Source organism: Diplodia seriata (genome assembly GCF_021436955.1).
Source record: "Diplodia seriata strain FDS-637 chromosome Unknown scaffold_4, whole genome shotgun sequence".
Lineage (NCBI taxonomy): Eukaryota > Fungi > Ascomycota > Dothideomycetes > Botryosphaeriales > Botryosphaeriaceae > Diplodia > Diplodia seriata.
Genome location: NW_027117311.1, coordinates 471,662 through 490,883, shown reverse-complemented (window position 1 = coordinate 490,883; position 19,222 = coordinate 471,662). Strand labels below are relative to the sequence as shown.

The 19,222-nt window shown below is 54.3% G+C and overlaps 3 protein-coding genes across 3 annotated transcripts; all 3 read left to right on the top strand.

Moving 5' to 3' along the window:
• Nucleotides 1–623: 623 nt before the first annotated feature.
• SLS55_003989 (uncharacterized protein) lies at nt 624–3,037 on the top strand (the record flags this gene model as incomplete). Its single annotated transcript, XM_066775451.1, has 5 exons — nt 624–1,743; nt 1,928–2,011; nt 2,073–2,228; nt 2,287–2,352; nt 2,451–3,037. 5 exons carry the CDS (start codon nt 624–626, stop codon nt 3,035–3,037), a joined length of 2,013 nt encoding a protein of 670 aa, XP_066633332.1.
• Nucleotides 3,038–11,279: 8,242 nt separating this feature from the next.
• SLS55_003988 (uncharacterized protein) lies at nt 11,280–16,045 on the top strand (the record flags this gene model as incomplete). Its single annotated transcript, XM_066775450.1, is given in 3 exon segments — nt 11,280–13,102; nt 13,997–15,898; nt 15,910–16,045. The coding sequence occupies 3 exon segments, from the start codon at nt 11,280–11,282 to the stop codon at nt 16,043–16,045; spliced, it is 3,861 nt and encodes a 1,286-aa protein (XP_066633331.1).
• A 1,581-nt stretch (nt 16,046–17,626) lies between these two features.
• BTN1_1 (battenin CLN3 protein) lies at nt 17,627–19,164 on the top strand (the record flags this gene model as incomplete). The annotated part of the gene is made up of 4 exons (XM_066775449.1): nt 17,627–17,777; nt 17,866–18,171; nt 18,226–18,711; nt 18,770–19,164. 4 exons carry the CDS (start codon nt 17,627–17,629, stop codon nt 19,162–19,164), a joined length of 1,338 nt encoding a protein of 445 aa, XP_066633330.1.
• Nucleotides 19,165–19,222: the final 58 nt, after the last annotated feature.

Sequence of the window (19,222 nt, the reverse complement as noted above, 5' to 3'; positions counted from 1 at the left end):
TGTGAACGTCCCGAGGCTACGGTGATGCAAGGCTGGACATGACTGGTGATAGGCATTTTTGCACCTCTGCTGCCGAAACACGTTCTGGGCGCCAAATGGCCTCATACGCATGGTATCAAGGCTACACGACATATTGCTGCATTTTGCTGCCTGTGGCTCTCCACATGAAATTCAGGTCGGTAACCAATAACAGCGGCAAAAGACACTTCTACCCCGCACCATCCTGAATACAACGCACCACTTTTCAGCCTTGCGCAACATACAGGCCGCCACCATTGATACTCTCCAGGCAGCAGCGACATTTGAAGAGCCTCATGGGCATGTAGATAAGCAATGGCCGCGTTCAGAGTCGGGAATATCTGTCCTGTGGAAGTCCACGCACCTGTGGAAAGCCAACGCGTACATTGGCTATGGAACAATCACTCAATGGAGAGAGCGCTCTGGCTGTAAGCATCCAACATTTTCTTCCTGCCCTCTTCGAGCCAACCAATCCAATCCTGCTGACAATGGTCTAGCGAGTGAGGAGTCTTTCAGACATTCTTGATGAATCATTTCTCCAAGATGGACGGGCAGGTGATTCTGACACCGAACACACCGAAGCTGGCGACAACACCGACACCGGCATGAACGGCCAACAGTCGACCATCAAGACACTGTACGAGGGGGAGCAGAAATGCCAATGCTGCATCAACTGGGTCGAAACTCCGCCTGAAGACCTCTCTCCCGAGATCGAGCAGCTCGCTGAGAGCAAGAAGCATGCGCTTCTCGTACGCATGAAGAAGAGCCACGACTCGGAGCGAAAGCCGTTGGTTCTGGACTCCATCGTGGTTCAAAGTTCGCATCTGAAAGAGCTCTTGGGCAGAGTCTTCCGAGACTATGTGGGCATCACCACTGATCTCGAGCGACTTGTCTTCAAAGCCCCTTTCAAACCATTCTTTTACGAGTGGGACAATTTGAAAGAAACTGTCCAAAAAGAGCAGGACCCTCTCACCAAAGAACACGGTCGCTTATTGCGGAAGCTTCTCCACGCCGAACTTCGCGACGTCATCGCCCTCAGCAAGGATCATGCTCGCCACAAAGTCATTGACTTCGCAAACCTCTGGACCATCTTCAGGCCGGGCATTGACGTACTCTCTGCAAACGAGGGCAACGAGTCCATCTACCGTCTCATCGGTTCGTCGACAGTGTACTCTGGAGATAACGTCTCCTACCAACTCGAACTCCATAGCATCGACTATGACGGCTCAGGCTTCGGCTACAGGCTTTATAACGTGCAAATAGCGTACTTCGAGGGAACTGCACCTGTCGTTAGCCTCGAGGCGTATCCTGCAGATCTCCATCCAAGCATTTGCGAGCTGCGCCAGAGGCTTCACATGAGGGGCGAGAGATTCAGGGATCTACAAGCCCACGGCTTCCATTACCGGTCATACGAAGGCATGGCAGACATCCCGATGCAGGACCACATCGCTACGTCCATGAACCGCCCTCCTCCGCCAGGTAATGGTATGAGGAAAGCACATGTAAGGAAATCCGCCAGGAAGAATTCCCAAAATCATCGGTACATGGATGATCACCAGCTAAGACTGCATTCGACAAAGGTCGACGGACGAATCGTTGTGGACCCAGAAGCTTACTGTACCTTCAACCCATACCACCGAATGTTCTTGACGCCACTTGACAGTGATACAATGAAGCCGAAATGGGATGTCTCCGACCAGACGCACACAATCCCTCAGGCTCCCAGTTTCCATTGTGGTGTTAGTAAACTTCCTTTTTGCCCTCAACTTGTATCATTACATTGCTTCGTTATGGCACTTCTGACTTTCACATCAGTTGCCGCCACCTTTGCCGCCGCCAATGGACATGAGCAAGAGTGAGTGCTACCCCAGACTTTATCTACTGGGTGGTAAGCATTAATGAGCAACAGTGAAATCAAAAGATATTTCGGACGACCTCCTGTACCTCTGCGCACCCAAGGTCCGAGGGTTTTCCTTCAAGGTCAAAAAATGGGGTAAGTTGAGACACCCACAGCAGATGTACCTCGGACTGATGATTGACTTTCTTTATCTTAGCAACCTTCTTCGTCGACCAAATTCAGGAAGTCAAGTGGAACGAGAATGCCTTCGATAAGCTGGTCCTGCCGAGCGACCACAAGCGACTCATGCTGTCGTTCGTCGAGAGCCAGATCCGCAACAAGAAGCGCTTCGACGATGTCATTGAGGGAAAGGGTAAACCAATCTCCTTCCAAAAGCCAATGTTGATCATGTTGACGAACCGCCTGTATAGGTCAAGGGATCGTCATCCTCCTCGAAGGCAGCCCGGGCGTAGGCAAGACACTCACCGCAGAAGCGCGTACGTACACTACCATTACAATTCCACCAAAATCTCCACCGCAAATGCCTTCTTCCTTCCCCACACAAGCTACTGACCTGGCCCCCCCCCACACACAGTTGCCGACCGCCTCCGCAAGCCGCTGTACGCCATGTCCATCGCCGAACTCGGCAAATCCGCGCCGGAGCTCGAAGCGCGGCTCACCATGATCCTCGAGGTGGCGGTGAAGTGGGACGCGGTCGTGCTGCTCGACGAAGCCGACGTCTTCCTGGAGAAGCGCCGCACCGGCGGCGGCAGCACGGACAACCTCGAGCGCAACGGCATCGTCGCCATCTTCCTGCGCCTGCTCGAGTACTTCCGCGGCGTGCTGTTCATGACGACGAACCGCGTGCGCGCCATGGACCCCGCGTTCCAGTCGCGCATCCATCTGAACATGGCGTACCCCGATCTGGACGTCAGCGCGAGGCGGGCCATCTGGGAGAGCATGATCGCGATGGTGGATGCGAGGGGCGAGGAGACGGCGATTGGAGGTGACGAGTTGGACGGATTGGCGCGGTGCGATTTGAATGGGAGGGAGATTAAGAATCTGGTCAAGTCGGCGCTGCTGTTGGCGACTTATGAAGGGGTGCCTTTGGGAGTCGGGCACGTGGAGACGGTTTTGAGGGTCACGCAGAAGGAGGTTGTGAGTGGCGAGGCGAGCGAGTGAGTGAGTGAGGCTTTGATGATGCCCATGTTGGTCTTGGGTTCGACGCGGTGTTCGTTCGTTCGTTCGTTCCTTCTCGTTCCCTTGCGCTGGTTTTTCGGGCCTGTTCCTGTCCTTGCCATGACATGCAGATCCAGATCATGTACGTCGGAGCGCGCGGTCGCGTGGAGAGCTAATGGACCTTTTGACGATTTACTTCCTTACACGGACGTGATTGAGAATTGTTTCTTTCCAAAGGCTCAGAGCTTATAATACCGTCGCTCGAAGTATTTACAAGATGGCCTGACCACTGGAAGAAGAAGCGGCTCACGCTCGGGGTGAAGCTTGTGGCAAGGCTACTCTATCGTCAAACCCCCCGAAAACCTTTTCCACGGTTCCCCTTACGTCGAGGCTCCGCTGTAGCTGCTGCCTGGAACGCTTGAACAGCTGGAGGTGGTGCCACAAACCCCAGCGGCTCCGCCACACTGCTCTTGCGCCCCCGCACCCCCTTCCTCAAGCTCGTCGCGCTTTGTCGCTTGCGATGCCCAATTGCCAACTGGCAAGCGATGGTGCGATGTAACTGCTGCCAACTATGGAAATATCTGTGAAGGAGAATTATGTGTGCGGTGGATGTATGCGTATGGGAATGGGGTTGCGTCAGCCATTCACTGAGGTGTCTATTCATTTGACGAATAAGATGACCCGAAACTCTCTACGGAATGTTATCGTAGCCGAAAGCTGGTATAGAACCATACAGACCCCAGAACAAAAGATGCATATCTCCTACAGCCGACGCACATGATTGGAACCCATAGCACCTGCCGTTTTGGGCAGCAGCAGGCTTCTGAGACACGAGGACGCAAATTCACGTCATCTTCCTGCAGTATCAGCATTCTCTAAGCCCTCCGTGATGATCGTGGGCTTGTCAGATGACGTAGAGCTGCAGCATCAGCTCCACTCGTGCGGCATCTACGGCATTGGACAGCTGGCGGCTGAAGGCTCAGCCTTGTGCACTGCCCCGCTTTCTGAGCACAAAAACAAGGCAAACAGTCAAATCAGAGCTCCGTCTTCTCTTCCACTAGTCGTTTTATTGCTCTCTTCAGCGCACGTCTCTTGATGCTGCCTTTGGCAATCGCAACCACAATCGTCCACTTTCCGGACTAGCCAGCATGGCAGAAGCGCTCGGGGTGGCGAGCGGGGCCGCTGGCATTGTTTCCCTCAGTATCACGGTTTGTCAAGGGATCGTCAAATACTACACTGCATACAAGGGACATGATGAAGAAGTGAGTCAAGCTATCGAGCATGTGCTTTGTCTGAAGGGACTGCTCGAGATATTGTCACCTCTCCTGGAACACCAAAGCTCTGTGGGTCCCGAAGCCGTGGAAATTGCCAAGAATTGCATCTTCAGATGCACTGGATCCCTTCGGAAACTTGAAAGAATCTTGGGGAAATGCAAAGAAGAAGCTGCATCCGACAGCTTCAAGGAAAAGTTCCGGCATCTTGGGCAGAAAGCAATCTACCCTTTCAGGAAAGAGACGCTGAAAAGCTTGAAGGATGGAGTCAATGACTGTCGGAATGATCTGAACACCGCAATCAACGTCCTACAATTGTGAGCTCATGTTTTCTGGCCGTCGTTCAACATATTGCTGACTTGATGCAGTGAGAGCCAGAGTGCCTCCAACGCCGCTGTCATTCAAAACACAGTTGACATTCGTGGTGACTTGGTAGGTATTCATGGTGATATGGTGGGTTTGAAACGTCAAATGGACTATCTGGTTCCCGTATTTGCTCAGCTCGCATCGATGCCGCAACATCAGGGTTCCCTAACGAGGATCAATGCTCCGGATCAGCCTGAAAACATTCCATCTCATTCACAATCGCCTCCAGTAAGAAGAAAACGTGCTCCTCCCTGTACGTGCCGTCGACGGACAGAGCGACTAGAGACCAACTTCCGGATTGGGCCAGTGGTGTTTCATCGAACGAAGAAAATTTCAACTCCCCACTTGGAGAACTGTCCATACTATATCCGAGTCGACTCCGAGCATCAGTACGGATTAAGGTTTCGTGTTGGGATCACTTCAAGAGCTTGGTCCGTGCAAGCTGCCTTGAACTACAATCAAAGCCTCGGCACGTTTTCCGTCGGACCATCGCTGGTTTTCAGAGCAACTGTGCCTGATGACCATCCATCATTTTCGAAGATTCAGGAGTGTATGGTTCTGGCAGCGGACGAAAATGACCCGGGTATCTATGTGGACACACTGAGATCATTGCTGCGAATGTTCCAGACCGGAGAAGCCGCTCCGACAGATGTTTCAGACACCGGTAATACTATACTACATGTAAGTTTGGTTTCTTATAGAGGCGAATGCTTTTCAGCGTGGCTGTATGCTAATGTCGAGTAGATTGCTCTGAAATGCCTCCGCGTGCTTGATCTGCACGATGCAAATCCCGTTCAACTTGCTTTATTCAGCTCATCTCTCCGAGAGTTGCTTTGGGGCCTGACAGAAGCTGGTGTGCCTATCAATGAGTTTGACTCGATTGGAAAGTGAGTTAACTCTTATTATGTGATTAATGCGAGTGTGAGATCACTGACAAATGTTTTAGGCATATTCTGGCCTATCCCGTTTGGACCGACGACAGACTTCCGCACAATGGAAAAAACATGCTTCTCGAAACAGTTTACAAAGCGATGAGTAGACAAGAAGATCCTATTGACATCGTGATAAGGGTATTCCAGGAGGATGGTTCGTCTCCTCAGTCTCTCTCCTTTCTTACTAGGTTTGATACGAACCTCGCCAGAGGTAAGCTCTTAGCCTCACCCGCCCCCTCCGTCCCCTTTGTCTAAACATGACCACAATCCAGGGTCTCCTAACAAGTGTATAGACTGTGCATACGACGACCTTGGCATATCAATACTGAACAGATCATTTGATGGTGTCGATCGATTGCTAAAGCAAAACCCTACCGCAATTTTGCACAGTAAGAACGTTTTCGGACACACAGTTCTTCATTTAGCTGCAGACTGGCCAGATGGGATGGAAAAACTTCTCAAATGCGGAGCAAGAAGTCTGGTCAATACCAGGGATGCCTCTGGTGCCTTATCACTGGAATATGCTTTCCGTCATGGCTGTCTTGAAACGGTTGAGATCCTGCTCGCCGAAGACAGTTGCATCGATTGGCGAATTGTGAGGAACACACGCAAGCACACGCCGGATGGCGTGAAATCCCTCTTCGAACATCTTGCAAACAGAAGAGAACGGCTCAAAGCGCTTGCAGAATGCGAGCTGTCGACCGAAGATCTCGAATCGATGAGGATACCGACTGATTGCGTAATGGACGGTAATTGTGCCGTGAGAGTGTTGAACGCGCTAAAAAAAGCCATCATCGAAATTCCGGATGCTTTGAAGTTTCCCGGCCCAAACGAATGGGGCTTTAATCCCTCTTTCTCGTCCTTTTCCACGGACCTGTTCCTCGAAGCAAAGACGGCGGAACATGTTTGGCAAGCTGGATTTCGACCGAACCCCCAGGAGAATGTGTTCGACCGTTTTTTGTCAATTTCAACTGGACAAGAACTGTTGGACTTCATTTTGTGGGTACAGAGTAAGGGGATCAGCATCCCTGGTTCTGACTACCACTACTACATGACTAGGACTCCACTATGGAAGACATGGACCCATCCTTGGATAACACGGGACCTTCTCCACCCGGAGAGTTCGAGGCTGGATCTTTTCTGGGAGCTGTTTTCTTACCGCCATGGTGTTGAACATGGTTGCGCATGCTCCTTGGAGGGATGCTTCCCCGCAGTGGCAACGATGCAGCCAGTGAGTAACTGGGGAAATGTTAATCTAAGCGGGAGAATCCTCGATCTAAGCGGGCTACAACTTGCCGAGGATTGCAAGCATCTTGAACACCCGGAATTCTGGACCTGGTTGGCCCCAAAAATGATCCGTTGTTTCCTGTTCGACGCCATGAGGCTGACTCACTCAGTTCAATGCTGCAAGAATTACACGTGGCCGAGTCGATCATATGAGGAAGTGAAGGAACGACAGGAAGAAGAACGGTACCTGCGAGCAAGACTCGACGCTTTGGCTCACGAGTTGGCCGCCGAATATGAGCCTATGGACTTGCCTCTCTCGGAATTCTTGGAGCAGCGCGTCAAACCACTAGCGGACAAAGTTCTGGAAGGAGAGGACGGACCGTCTGAAGAGGGCAGGAGAAGATTGAGAGAGATTGGAGTTGTGGTGGAGGAGATCAGTGATGATGACGATCGAGACATTGTCATTGAAGATACACAGCGGGAAGCGAAAGGTGTTGAGTAAAGCTTCGAGCAGGGATGTTTCCTCTTACGCCATGCTGACATCTGTTATCGGAACGTTCCTTTGGTTTCACATTTTCTGAATTTTGTCCTTCCAATTTTCACGCGATGTAAAGGTTCAATGCAAGACAGTCTGCTATGCAAATGATCCTTAAGACCTCGAACGACGCGGCAGGACTACATTTCGTTTCAGAAGACATGCAGCGTGGATCACTAAGTCATAATGGTGATGAATGTGTAGAAAGTGTCTGCGCACATATAATCTTTGCACTGCTATACTGTTACTCCGTCTGGCGAGCACTCTTGTTTCCCTTTCCTCCGGTTCGAAACCGAATCCGTGCGAGCCGAGGTGTGGGGTGCCCAAAAAAAATTGGAGCTCCCCAACAAAACAAAACGTACAACAGCCGGGATTCCCCAATGGTCACCCACTTGAGTACTAATCGGCCGGTTCGCAGCTTGAGTACGGCTGAGCGGACGGGAAGCCCTATATTCTGCGACCTATGGTCGTACGTAAAAGACGACGTTGAGATTTGGGTATATGAAGGCAAAAAAATCTCTGCACCAACTCCCCAACCACAACCAACAAGCACATCGCTTGTCGCAAGCGTAAGACGAGTTTAAACGGAGGTGCGGAGCTCGTTATATAACACTCCTGTTCGTCTGAAGGGAGGCACTACCACCTCATTATAAATACGACTATCAGCATGAATTAGTGCTGCCTGCCTTTGTCGTGATCTGGTGGTAACCATCTCGCGTAAAGTCTGATGAGATTTCCTGGTACTAACAAGCAAAAAGGAAAGTAAAACGGTAGTCTGCAACGGCTTTGCTGTTGAACGAACGAATGCCGGCATAGCCAAACGCTGAAAATCCGGACTTGTTACCCCGAGAGAATGTACGTTCAGCAGTATTGTAAGATGATGGAACCACGCTGGAAACAAACACATTGAGCCATCCAGCGATCATTCAGGAGAAAAACAACGAGAACCCAACATTTGCACAAAAAAGTCCGAAACCGCCTGACATCAGCGTTTGAAGCTACTCAAGTAAGCTGTTCCTGCGTTTGCGGGTCGATAGTCAAGAAGTCACACACCAGGGCCTTTGTGCCCTGGGTCGATCGCCCGCGGTGGTAATCGTGTTTGAACAGACACTACAGCATCGCTGTTGGCCGGAATAGGACGACGTCCTCCAGTCAGCTCAACACAATCAACAGTCGTGAAACAGAAGACAGGGATCCTGCTTACGGAGTGATGCGAACTTCTGCTCGCTTTGGCTTAGGACGGACGATCGGACACCCTGGACATCTTCGAGCGCTTCTACACTAGTAGTCAACGTTGATGTATCTTGAGCCAAGGTCAAGGGCTAGGGACAGGGGAATGCGTACTTAACACCTGCGTGTCGCTTCAATGGAATGGAAGCTCCTGCTTCTTGAAGGCCCGCAGTCGGCTTTGGCTCGCGTTCAAAGAGTTCAGTTGTGAAGGAGCCGACCTTAGCAGTGCCTGTCCTGAGCTCGCGCCAGGACACCTTGAGTGCAGGCGCGGCACTGGCAATGTCTTCTGCAAGAGCGGTCGCAGTACCATCGAAGCTCAAACCAGAAGCAATAGCATATGCATCTTGACTGGTCCGCTGGGCCGGGGTAACCGTTGTGTGATTGGAAACGGGGGTCCCTGTAAGCCCGCCACCAAGTTCGTCCTGGAGGGTTTTAGCAATAGCCGCGGCTTGATTAGGTGGTATGCGAGGAAGAATAACTACCTGAACAGCTGGCAAAGCAGCAACGATATGCCCATTTCCGACAAGAAACACGATGACAAAAACGAGGATGGAAACGGTCTCAAGATATCTGGTGGACATAACTGCTCAGGTATGGCAGAGTGCTGAAATTGTAGAGGTGTGGCGTGTGGAATTGATTTGGTTGAAGACAATCTGGTCGCAAGAGCTTTATATATGCACCTTTCCAGCGACGTAGTTTCCATAAGAAAACCACCCAACATCCATCGTCCTTTCTATTGGTCAAAGAGCGATTACGCCCAAGTGATGCAAAAGGATTCTGGAGGGCCTCATTACCAGCACTCAGGTCCCTTTCATTTCTTCTAGTGAGTGGCGAATAGGCCCTATGGTGTGCCACGTCATTTTCAAAGGCAAGTGACATGATGATGAGTCGCACGGTGATTGATTAGACTAGCGAATGTTGCTCATCTTTATTTCCATTGGACATCTGTTACAGTTACGAGGATTGGCCACGAGTTTGTCACAAAAAGCAATCCTCTTTTAGTTTGTGCTTATGCTCAGCCTATCCGGCCACCCCACCTTTTAGTAAAACTCCAGATAAATCCGTGACAAGGTCTTTCTTGAGGTAAGATTGTGGGCCATGGTACTGAGTTTGCATAACCCAGGATTGGTTGCACGTGGTGCTTACAAGAACATTAATGGGCTCAAACAGCTGGAGTTTTGTCCCGCACGAGATCAATCACCATGCCGATTGGCATGTGCTTATCAACATTCGCGAAGCTGTGTAAGAGGTGGCGGAAAACAGATGGCCTTCGAATCTGCCAGACTTATGGAATCGGGACGGATACGAGATACCGCGGCCTCGCCGAAGAGCGATCAGTAACTTGTCCCCTACGCAGAGCGCCTCCCGGACGACCCATGCTCGCGTGTACCAGCAATTATTACTGACCATGTCCAAAAAGTCGAGTACATGTCATTTTCTACGACGGGCATCGAGTCTCTCATTCTTATTGTGGCAGAGAGACTTTGGGTAGGTTGACTTTTCCAGGGGAACGACGGCGGTGTCTTGTCTGGATCTTTGAGTCAAGAGTACTGAAAAGCCGGGCTGTAGATATATTAGAACGGTCTCGGCCACCGTTTGAGAAAAAGAGGCGGTGAATGCAGCAGAAAGCAAGCATCTTACTTGTAGGCAGCAGCCTGAAATGTTGTGGGGCGCCTATGAATCGTGATGCATGCCATCGATAAGGGAGTGATGCGCCCGCCCGCTCGAACGATATGATTGGATACCAGAGGGATCAATGACATGTGCCGCAAAGCCATTGACTGCGGGTATAGAGCCGTGTAGAGTTGACGGGCCTTCGTGCATCGCGCACTTACGTGACACTGTTCCTTGCCCAATCATTGTCATCTATTTCAATGAATCTTTGGACTTTGTCGACCTACCCGGCGACCCAGTCACATACTTCTGCTCGACTTTCTAGCCCGTAAGAAGAGACGAGTACTTCGCTACTATGGTTATGGCATTTCTTGAGGGAGCGGTGAGGATACCTTGTATCCTGCGGCCTATGGGCGTACGTGATCAGCGACGCCGCAAATACTTTGTGTCATGAAGCAATGTCTTTTTAAAATGGCCGGCTGACTCGGGTGGGTTGTGACGAAGAGATTTCCAGTGGGTTCGATACTGGCTGCTATCCATAATTCGAGACCATAGCGCTCCATAGGTAAACTGTCTTGTGGTAGCGCTTGAAACTCAGGGTGTCTCCTGTTGGAGATCATCCGCTTCACGAGTCGATCGTGGTGTCGCCCACCCCTTGTTTGGAGCCTCCGCAGTCGTGAACCCCGGCGCTGTTTATCTTTTTTTTCCCCCTGTAAATAAATTTACAAAATGACTGGTATGTATGTACTTTGCAGCTCACCCACATGTTGCAACCACGGTATTTGAGTCAAGACGTCAAAAGCCACGCAGTGTTATCAATATCCCACTGTTAAGTTTGCTGACGTGTCGAATATGAATGCAGCGTGCATGGCGTGGTGAGATTGATCCTGTGGGGGCTGAGATGTTGGATTACGAGTCCGACTCCGAACCCGACAGGCGCTACTTGAAACAGCCCCCACTAAAGGCTTGCATTATAAATCCCAGGCGCTGTCTCATCTTTCTCAACACTTTGGCCTCGAAGCGTCTTTGATCCCAGTTCGTCCGAACATCACATCGACAGCAGCGTTAAGATGGAGTCATCAGGTTGGCAAAATCCGGTGAAAATGAAAGAATCGACGTGGAACCCAGACCTTATGAAGGCGTATGGGAATATGGGAGACTTTGAAACTTCCACATTCCAGTTTGCACGCACAGACGGAGTCACGGCAGATGCGGCGAATATCTACCCGCGCCATGTCGACAGATTGTTCCCGCTCCATCACATCTCCGAGTGGGCCAAGAAAAAGCGAAGCGAAGATGATCCGCACAGATCCGAGGGACCCAGAGGCGCTTACAGTCCCATTGTCGACCGCTACGAGATTCGAGTTTTGGAGCTCCATCCGGGCCACTTCGATGAAGAGCTCAAAGGCACCCTGCACCACTGCTCGGTTGAGTTCGAATTCGATGTCGAGTCTGATAAGAGGCCGTATGACGTACGGTACTTCCGCACAAGACATGCGCTCTCAATGGAGGACTTGACGCAGCCTGTTTGGTATACCGCGCTGAGCTACACCTGGGGGATTCCGAATCCGAGCACCGATAGCTCCATTGAATGCAACGGATTCAAGCTCAAGATCACACACTCGTTGGACGCGGCGCTTCGGCATTTCCGTCAGACGGATCACTCAATCAACATGTGGATCGACCAGATCTGTATCGATCAGAGCAACCCGAGGGAGAAGGAACAGCAGATTCCCCTCATGTCCAATATCTATCGACATGCCGTCAATACAGTCGTCTGGCTTGGCGAAGCAAGTGAAGGATCGGACACGGCCTTCGAGCTGCTCAAATTCATCGGCACTGTTTTCCAAATGAGCGTGGACGCGCCTCCACCACAGGACTTTGAAAGGTTGTTCCTACCCAACGCACAGGATCCGACTTGGAAACATCTTTGGGAGCTTGTCAACAGAGCGTGGTTCACTAGAGTCTGGATCGTGCAGGAATGCATACTCTCGGACAACCTCTGGGTCATATGCGGCGGCACCATCATCTACTGGGAGGAGCTCACCAACGGCTTCAGCAACCTCGTGCGCAGCGGCCTCGCAGACTGGCTACAGAACAAACACAGAACCACGGAACCAGACAGCAGAACTCTGGGATGGAACTCCATGTACATGCTGGGCGAGGAGCGGACCCACTACCACCAGTTCCAGCAAAAGCCGCCCCTCTTCGGCCTCCTCACCCGCACCCGCAACGCCCAAGCCTCGGACCCGCGCGACAAAGTCTACGGCCTCCTCGGCGTCTGCGCCGCCGCCTCCTCCATCTCCGTCAGCTACTCCCCTTCCAACACCGTCACCGACGTCTACCACGCCGCCACGCTCGCCTGCCTGCACGCTGGCCCCGAATACCTCCTGCCCGTCCTCTCCTGCGTCGACCACACCGCGCCCCCCTCCCACCCCTCCTGGGTCCCCGACTGGAGCCTGAGCCGGCGCACCAGCGCCCTCGGCATCTCCACCTCCGCGGGAGCCCTCTACCACGCCGGCGGGCCCACCAAACCTTCCTTCACCACCAGCGGCCGCGGCCACACCTCCCTGCACATCCCCGGCAAGCTCTTCGCCCCCCTCACCTTCCTCACCAGCGAGCCATGCACAGCAACACCCCCCCTCTCCGCCACCGACCCCGCGCGCAGCAACGCCCACTTCCTCCCGTGGATCGCCCTCGCCCGCGACCACTGCCACCCGTACCCGCACACCACCACGCCCACCACCACCTTCGCCGCCTTCTACCACACCCTCGTCGCCGGCGCCGCCGACGGCGCCGCCCGCCAGAAATGCCCTGCGCCCGCCTTCGCCGAGATCTTCAGCCTCCTCCTCGACGCGACGACCGGCCGCGCGCCGACGTTTCCGGATCAGACGTACTCGGCAAGGCAGCGGCGGCCGCGTGGCAGGGGGAGGCTGGAGCTGGAGAACTTATCGGCGAGGGCGCCGGGGGAGACGTTTAGGGCTATCCAGGCGGCGGTGGCGAGGGCGGTGGGGGGGAGGAGGTTGGCGGTTGTTGGGGAAGGGGAGCGGGGGACGGGCGGGTATTGCGGGTTGGTGCCGGGGGGCGCGGAGGTGGGGGATTGGGTTGTGGTGTTGGAGGGTGTTCATGTGCCGTTTGTTCTGAGGGAGGTGGAGGTGGAGGGCGGGGGCGAGGGGGGTGGGAGGAGGTGGAGGTTGGTCGGGGAGTGCTATGTGCATGGGATCATGGATGGGGAGGTCATGAGCATGGAGGAGGTGGAGGGGGTGGATGTCGTGTTGGTGTGAGATGGATGTTTGGGTGGACGTTGCAAGCGTGGGTTGCTTGGCCCGTAATGCGGGATGTGGTTGTCAGTGGAAAGCCGTATGCATCAGTTTGAAGAGTGTGGCGTAAGGCTGTACTTTACCACAGCCTTGGGCTTGAGCAAGGAAGAAATGATCAACAGCAGGCAGCTGCGGATGCCCAAATGGCCGCAAGGCTGACTTACGTTCCTGATAATAGCGAGGCCGCCCTTCAAAACAGTGATGTGGGGGAATTTCGCTATATCCAACCACTCAGCAACAGCGCCAAGCCCCACTCAGCCCCGTGGACAGGGGATGAGGGGCAATGTGCATGCATTCTCGTATCAGACGCACGCATTCTACGATCAGCCTGCAATGCAGCGGATGAAACACCCTCCTTTGACTGCCACGCTGGCAGTGGCTAAGGCCGACATAGCCCACTTTGCAAAGCATATGAGCAATGTGTTCGGCATCTGCTCATGACTGCATCTGCACATTACGGCCATGAGTGATCCATTTTCCATTCTCGGGACTGCCTTGGCGGTCGCTTCCGTCGCCTCCACTCTCTCCATTAAACTTTTCGAGATTGGAAACACGATCCGCAACGCACCGAAAGAAGTCGAAAGTTTAGCGAGCGAACTATCGACTGCCGCCTCGATTCTTTACAATGTCCGAGACACCATATCCGGAGGAATGTACCTCATCAAGGCGCATCTTATCGCAGACGTGGAATCCATTCTGCACAGGTTTGGCGAAGTGAACTCTGAGATCAGCAGGATGATTGACAAGAAGAAGAAGAGGCGACTGAGTTTGGCGGCACTGATGGTGTTCAAAGAGCGTCATGTGAAAGAACTGATGGTCAAGGTTGAGAGCTTGAAGTTATCCATGAATCTCATCATGAACACGGTGCTTCTCGCAACTGCACTTGATGCTTCGGATCAAAATACAAGGAGAAGATCCCGGGAAGAAGAGCACGTGAGAGTCATCAGGACAATTGTCCAGAGTGGGGTGGAGAACAGTCGGCGCAACATCGATAAGCAGCAAAGGTTCCGAAAGCAGCAGAAGAAGCGACCCAATAAGAAGAATCGTCAGATCCAAGACGCATCACAACCCGAAGAGGACACCGCCACGTGGCTGTATCAACTGGTCTTCTCACCTGCAAGACCGGAAACATCCTCAGAGCAGACCGCCAACACCACACGGCAACTTCCGGCACCACCTGTATTAACACAGGAAGCCAGCCAGGGAATTGATCACGACTCCGGTGTTCTCAGTACTGCCTCAAAGGGCCAGAATGCGGTTGAGAATGTCGACGAGACATCCACGAACCAGAGTATCCTTCAAATGCACGAGAATTCTGAGAGGGCTCTAATTCTGTTTGACAAAAGCACGTTGCAATCACAAGAGGAGCCGGAGCCGGTAGGAGAAAGCCATTTACTCTATGCCGAGACGCCGAAGGTGGTCGAAAGCTTGTTGGGCATATGGACGTATCTCCATGAGATACCAGAACAAGCGTTACATGAAGAAGAGAACCATCGCTCCTCGAAGGCGCAGCGCAGGATCCATCGGGAGATAGAATCACTGCAACATCCCTGGGATGACTCTAGTCACCACCGCCGTTCGCGATCGACACAGAGCTTGCCGGTGCGGCCATCAGACAGCGCGTCCTACGGAGCAACACGTACCCGGATTACCAGCTCTAATGGATCAGAATACTGTTCCGATAATGACGAACACGTCGGCAGCTTTCATGATGCGACCAACAACACTACTGACGAACGTGCGGGGTCTTCGGCTCGACATGGGTTTACGGCCCGCAATCGTTCACCCAGACCTTCCAATGGAGCACACGTCGACTCCGACGGAAAAGAGCGGTCGAATCGCGATATGCCGTCGCCACGTTGGAATCGGTATCAGCCGGGCCATCCATCGTTCGAGTTCTATTCAGATCGCGGTAGTCCCTACCCTCCAGCCCCACCTCCGCCTCCAGATCCAACTCCGGCAGAAAAGGAAGCAATGTCACGAGCAACAGAGCAATCCGAAAGGCTGAAGAAGCTCGAAGAGATCGTGATGCAGCAGGCACAAGCAAAGGCGGATAAGAAAGCCGCCAGAAAGAAGGCAGTCGAGGATGCAGCCATCGCCGCCGCCAAGGCTAAGCGGGCTATCGAGGAAAACAAGCTAGCAAAGTTACATGATCTTCTGGTTGCTCAGCGCGATCTGCAGAAGGCCCGCGATGAAGCTATCGACGCCGCCCGCGCCGCAGAAAAGGCTGAGGCTGATGCGGAGGCTCTCAGAATTGCAGAAGAGAAAGCGAGAGCAGTCGAAGACGCGGCCAAGCTATTCGCCGCAGCGAAAAAAGCAAGAGAAGAGGCTGAAGCAAAGGCTGCAGAAGAGGCGAAGGCGGCGAGGAGGTGCATGAAAGGGTGCTCGCCAAAGCTATGACGGAGTTGAAGAAGGCGAAGGAAGAAGCGGAACACAAGGCCAGCTCTAAAGGGCGACCAGACATGCTTCTCAAGCTGTCTCGCAAGTTGAGCAGACGAAGCGGCGAGAGCGCATGAACTGGTTGGAGACACTGCATGGGTTTGGGGTCCTGGACAACCATATCAATGGCCTGATAGAGCAATGTATGTACGGTTGACCTGCGTCGTTGGCGCAGCCACTTATGCGAGTGCCTACCGCAAGTCAGCGGCGTGGCGGAGCAGAGACCGGCCGGCGCTTCAGCTCTGTTCAGTGGCCAGGCTGCAGTTGGAGGACGGCGTCTCCCACATTTTCCTGTCTTGGCCGGATGATCGACGTGGCTCAAAAAGCTTCGGAGAAAAGGGCGCAAAGCTGGTGTCGAGGTGTGGACGGTCTGACGTGAGATGCGGGGTTCGTGCGGCTCGGACCGCTGGGATCATGGTTCAACGGCCGCCCAAAGACGACGGAGAGAACCTTCACACCATCTTCACTGTCCAGGCTGTCGGGCGTCAGATCTGGCTGTCAGAACCTTGCCAAGGATGACGACCGGGCTCTGCCTTGCAACGGTGGTGATGGCCGTCGGGGGTACGTGTGCGGTGGTTCAAGCTGGGCCAGTCAACACTGAAGGTCGTACAGACGACGGTTGGTCAGATCGCCGCCTCGGCGTGTGAAACCGTTGCACGGCATGGCGTTTTAAACGTGGCAGGGCTCCGATTCGGGCGCCAGAAATAGCTCGCTCTTACGGCAGAAAGTGATGTGAGATTCAAAAGCTGAAGACCAGGCTCCAGGGTTGAACTTTGACGCGGCACACTTTGCAGGTATCGACACCGCCATCTACCTTTGCAACTTGGCATTTGCGAAAGCCCTGTGGAGATTTGGTGAGAGACTGGCCGCTTGAGGGCAGTCCAGCGCGGCAGTCATGTGCGGGGCTGAGCTGCAATGCCACCACACCAACCCGACTGTGCTGCAGCAACAGATTGTACCGCATGTCGGTAACCGACAGGCTGGATACCGCAGGCCCGGATGTTGAGAACCGTGCAGCATCAATACCGATTCCGAGCTGCTGAACCGGGAGAGGAGCCGAGTACCAGCTGTCGGCTCCTTTGTCAGCCCGTCCGGTTTCAGCCCGGCTGGAGCTGAGCCGTGAAACGCCGGGGCGATCATGGGGGGATCCGATACGTTGGAGAATGCTCGGCAGTCGAGCATTGGTGAACTCCAAGGACCCTCGAAGGAATGGGAGAAGGGATTTGTTGGTGTAGCTCTGTGTACCTGCAGCTGTTAGTACGTTGACGGTAGCATGCGATGATAGGCCAACGCACATCACCGTTGAACTCTCGGTCCACCAGGGTTAGCTCACGTAATAGCGTGCGCACCAAGTACATGCACGTACTCTGGCTAATGGCAAGTACATTTGCGGTCAACAGCTGCCAAGCAGCCAAGACATGTAACGGGGCGGAGAGAGCGAGCGCGTGCCACCGCCTTATCCGCTGGCCCTAGAGGGTGACACAGGGGCTGGCTAACAATAACCTGGAGTCTCTTGGGAGATGCCTCGCCCAGACATAAAGTCAAGCTCGCCAGAGCCGAAGCTCCAAGCGCAGCCCCAGCAAACAAATACCCCTCGTACTGTCTTCCATATTCTCGCCAAGATGATTGAATCACAGTCTGCTGCGCACAATCCTCCAATGGTGGAAGAGGACAAGGAAGCTTCCGAGCACGTTCTTCGGACGGCCGCCACTGCTCCCTTGGCTTCTTCCAACCTCCATCAGACCGGGAGTGCACGAGGCTGGTTCAGGAGAGATGTCATTGCCTTCTTCCTTCTTGGACACACGGTCAGTATCCATGAAGCCTTGTTCGTTCTTCTTCCAATGTTTCTAACGCGTCTCCCAGATGGCTCTCCCGACGACGATACTATCCACCGCAGCGCACTCCATGTTCCCGGGATTCACCGGAGCCTTCATGATCGTCGTCTCCCTCTCCGTCGTCGCCACCGCATTCCCAACGCCGCCCCTCCTCCGCTTCATCCCGCATTGGCTGCGAGTCGCCCTCGTCTTCGTCGGCAGCTGCCTCAGCTTCTACTTCTCCACCCTGGGCGAGCCCAAGATCCCGCCGGGCCAGATCAGCGGCACCTCCATGGCAGCCACCGTCCACGCCTTCGCCACCTGCGCCTTCCACGAGACATCCGCCTACTTCGACCCGCGAGCGCTCGCGGCTTTCGGCGTCGGCTCCGGTAAGAGCTGCCCATCCCAATCACTAACGCCAAGTTGCTGACTGACGCCCACAGGCTCCGCCGTCCTCGTCGGCCCGGTCCTCTACATCGGCCTGATGCAAGCCTACAGCGGCAAATGGCGGACCGTCCTCCTCATCTGCCTCTGCGTGACACCGCTCTTCCCCATGACCTGGTGGGGCCTCGTGCCCAAGGCGGGCCGGCACGCCGCCGAAGAAGGGCGGCGCGCGGCACGGTCGAAGAGCCGTCGGCGGCGCTCCACCGGCACCTCGACGCCGGACGTGCAGGACCCGGAAAAGGACGCTGGCGGCGGCGCGACTCCAGCTCCTCCTCCTCGCATCGGCGGCGGCGGCGGCGGCGGCTTCGGGCCCGAACGCACGCGCGCCGGCCTCTTTTTCAAACGCCTCCTCCCGGCGTACGTCGTGCCGCAGGCGGCCGCCGTGATGCTGGGGCTGGTCGCGCTGTTCGGGCTGGCGCCGGTGTTCATGTACCGGTACAGCTTCGCCGCGGCGCCGCTGGGGGAGCTGCAGTTCCAGCTGAGCTGTACGTAACCGCCAACATCTTCCTCCAAAAAAACAAAAACACTGACATCCACATCCAGACCTCGCCTACGGCATCGCCCAATTCCTCTCCTCCTTCCTCCCGCGCCCCTCCCCGCGCCTCCTCTGGCTCTGGCCGGCACTGCAAAGCGTCCTCATCGCCCTCAGCCTCGTGCAGGTCACACACCCCTTCTTCACGTACTACGGCGTGTGGATCATGTTCGTCTTCCTGCACGGCGCCGTCGTGGGCGCCGCCGTCGTCAACACCAGCCGCGCCATCGACGCGGATTTCCGGCGCCGGGGCGAGCCCGACGAGGTGCGCGCGTTTGCGGTGAGCTACGGCGGTGGGCTGGGGAGCGTCATCGGTGATTTCCTCGGCGGTGGCTTTGCTATCATGGTGCAGCGCTTGGTGTTTTTGTGGTTGTTGCCTGGGGGCAGGATCCCGCCGGCGACGTGAGGGGGGTGGGGTGGGGAGGAGGGCACCTTTGTAGTTTGTGCGGTTGGGGTGTTGGGGT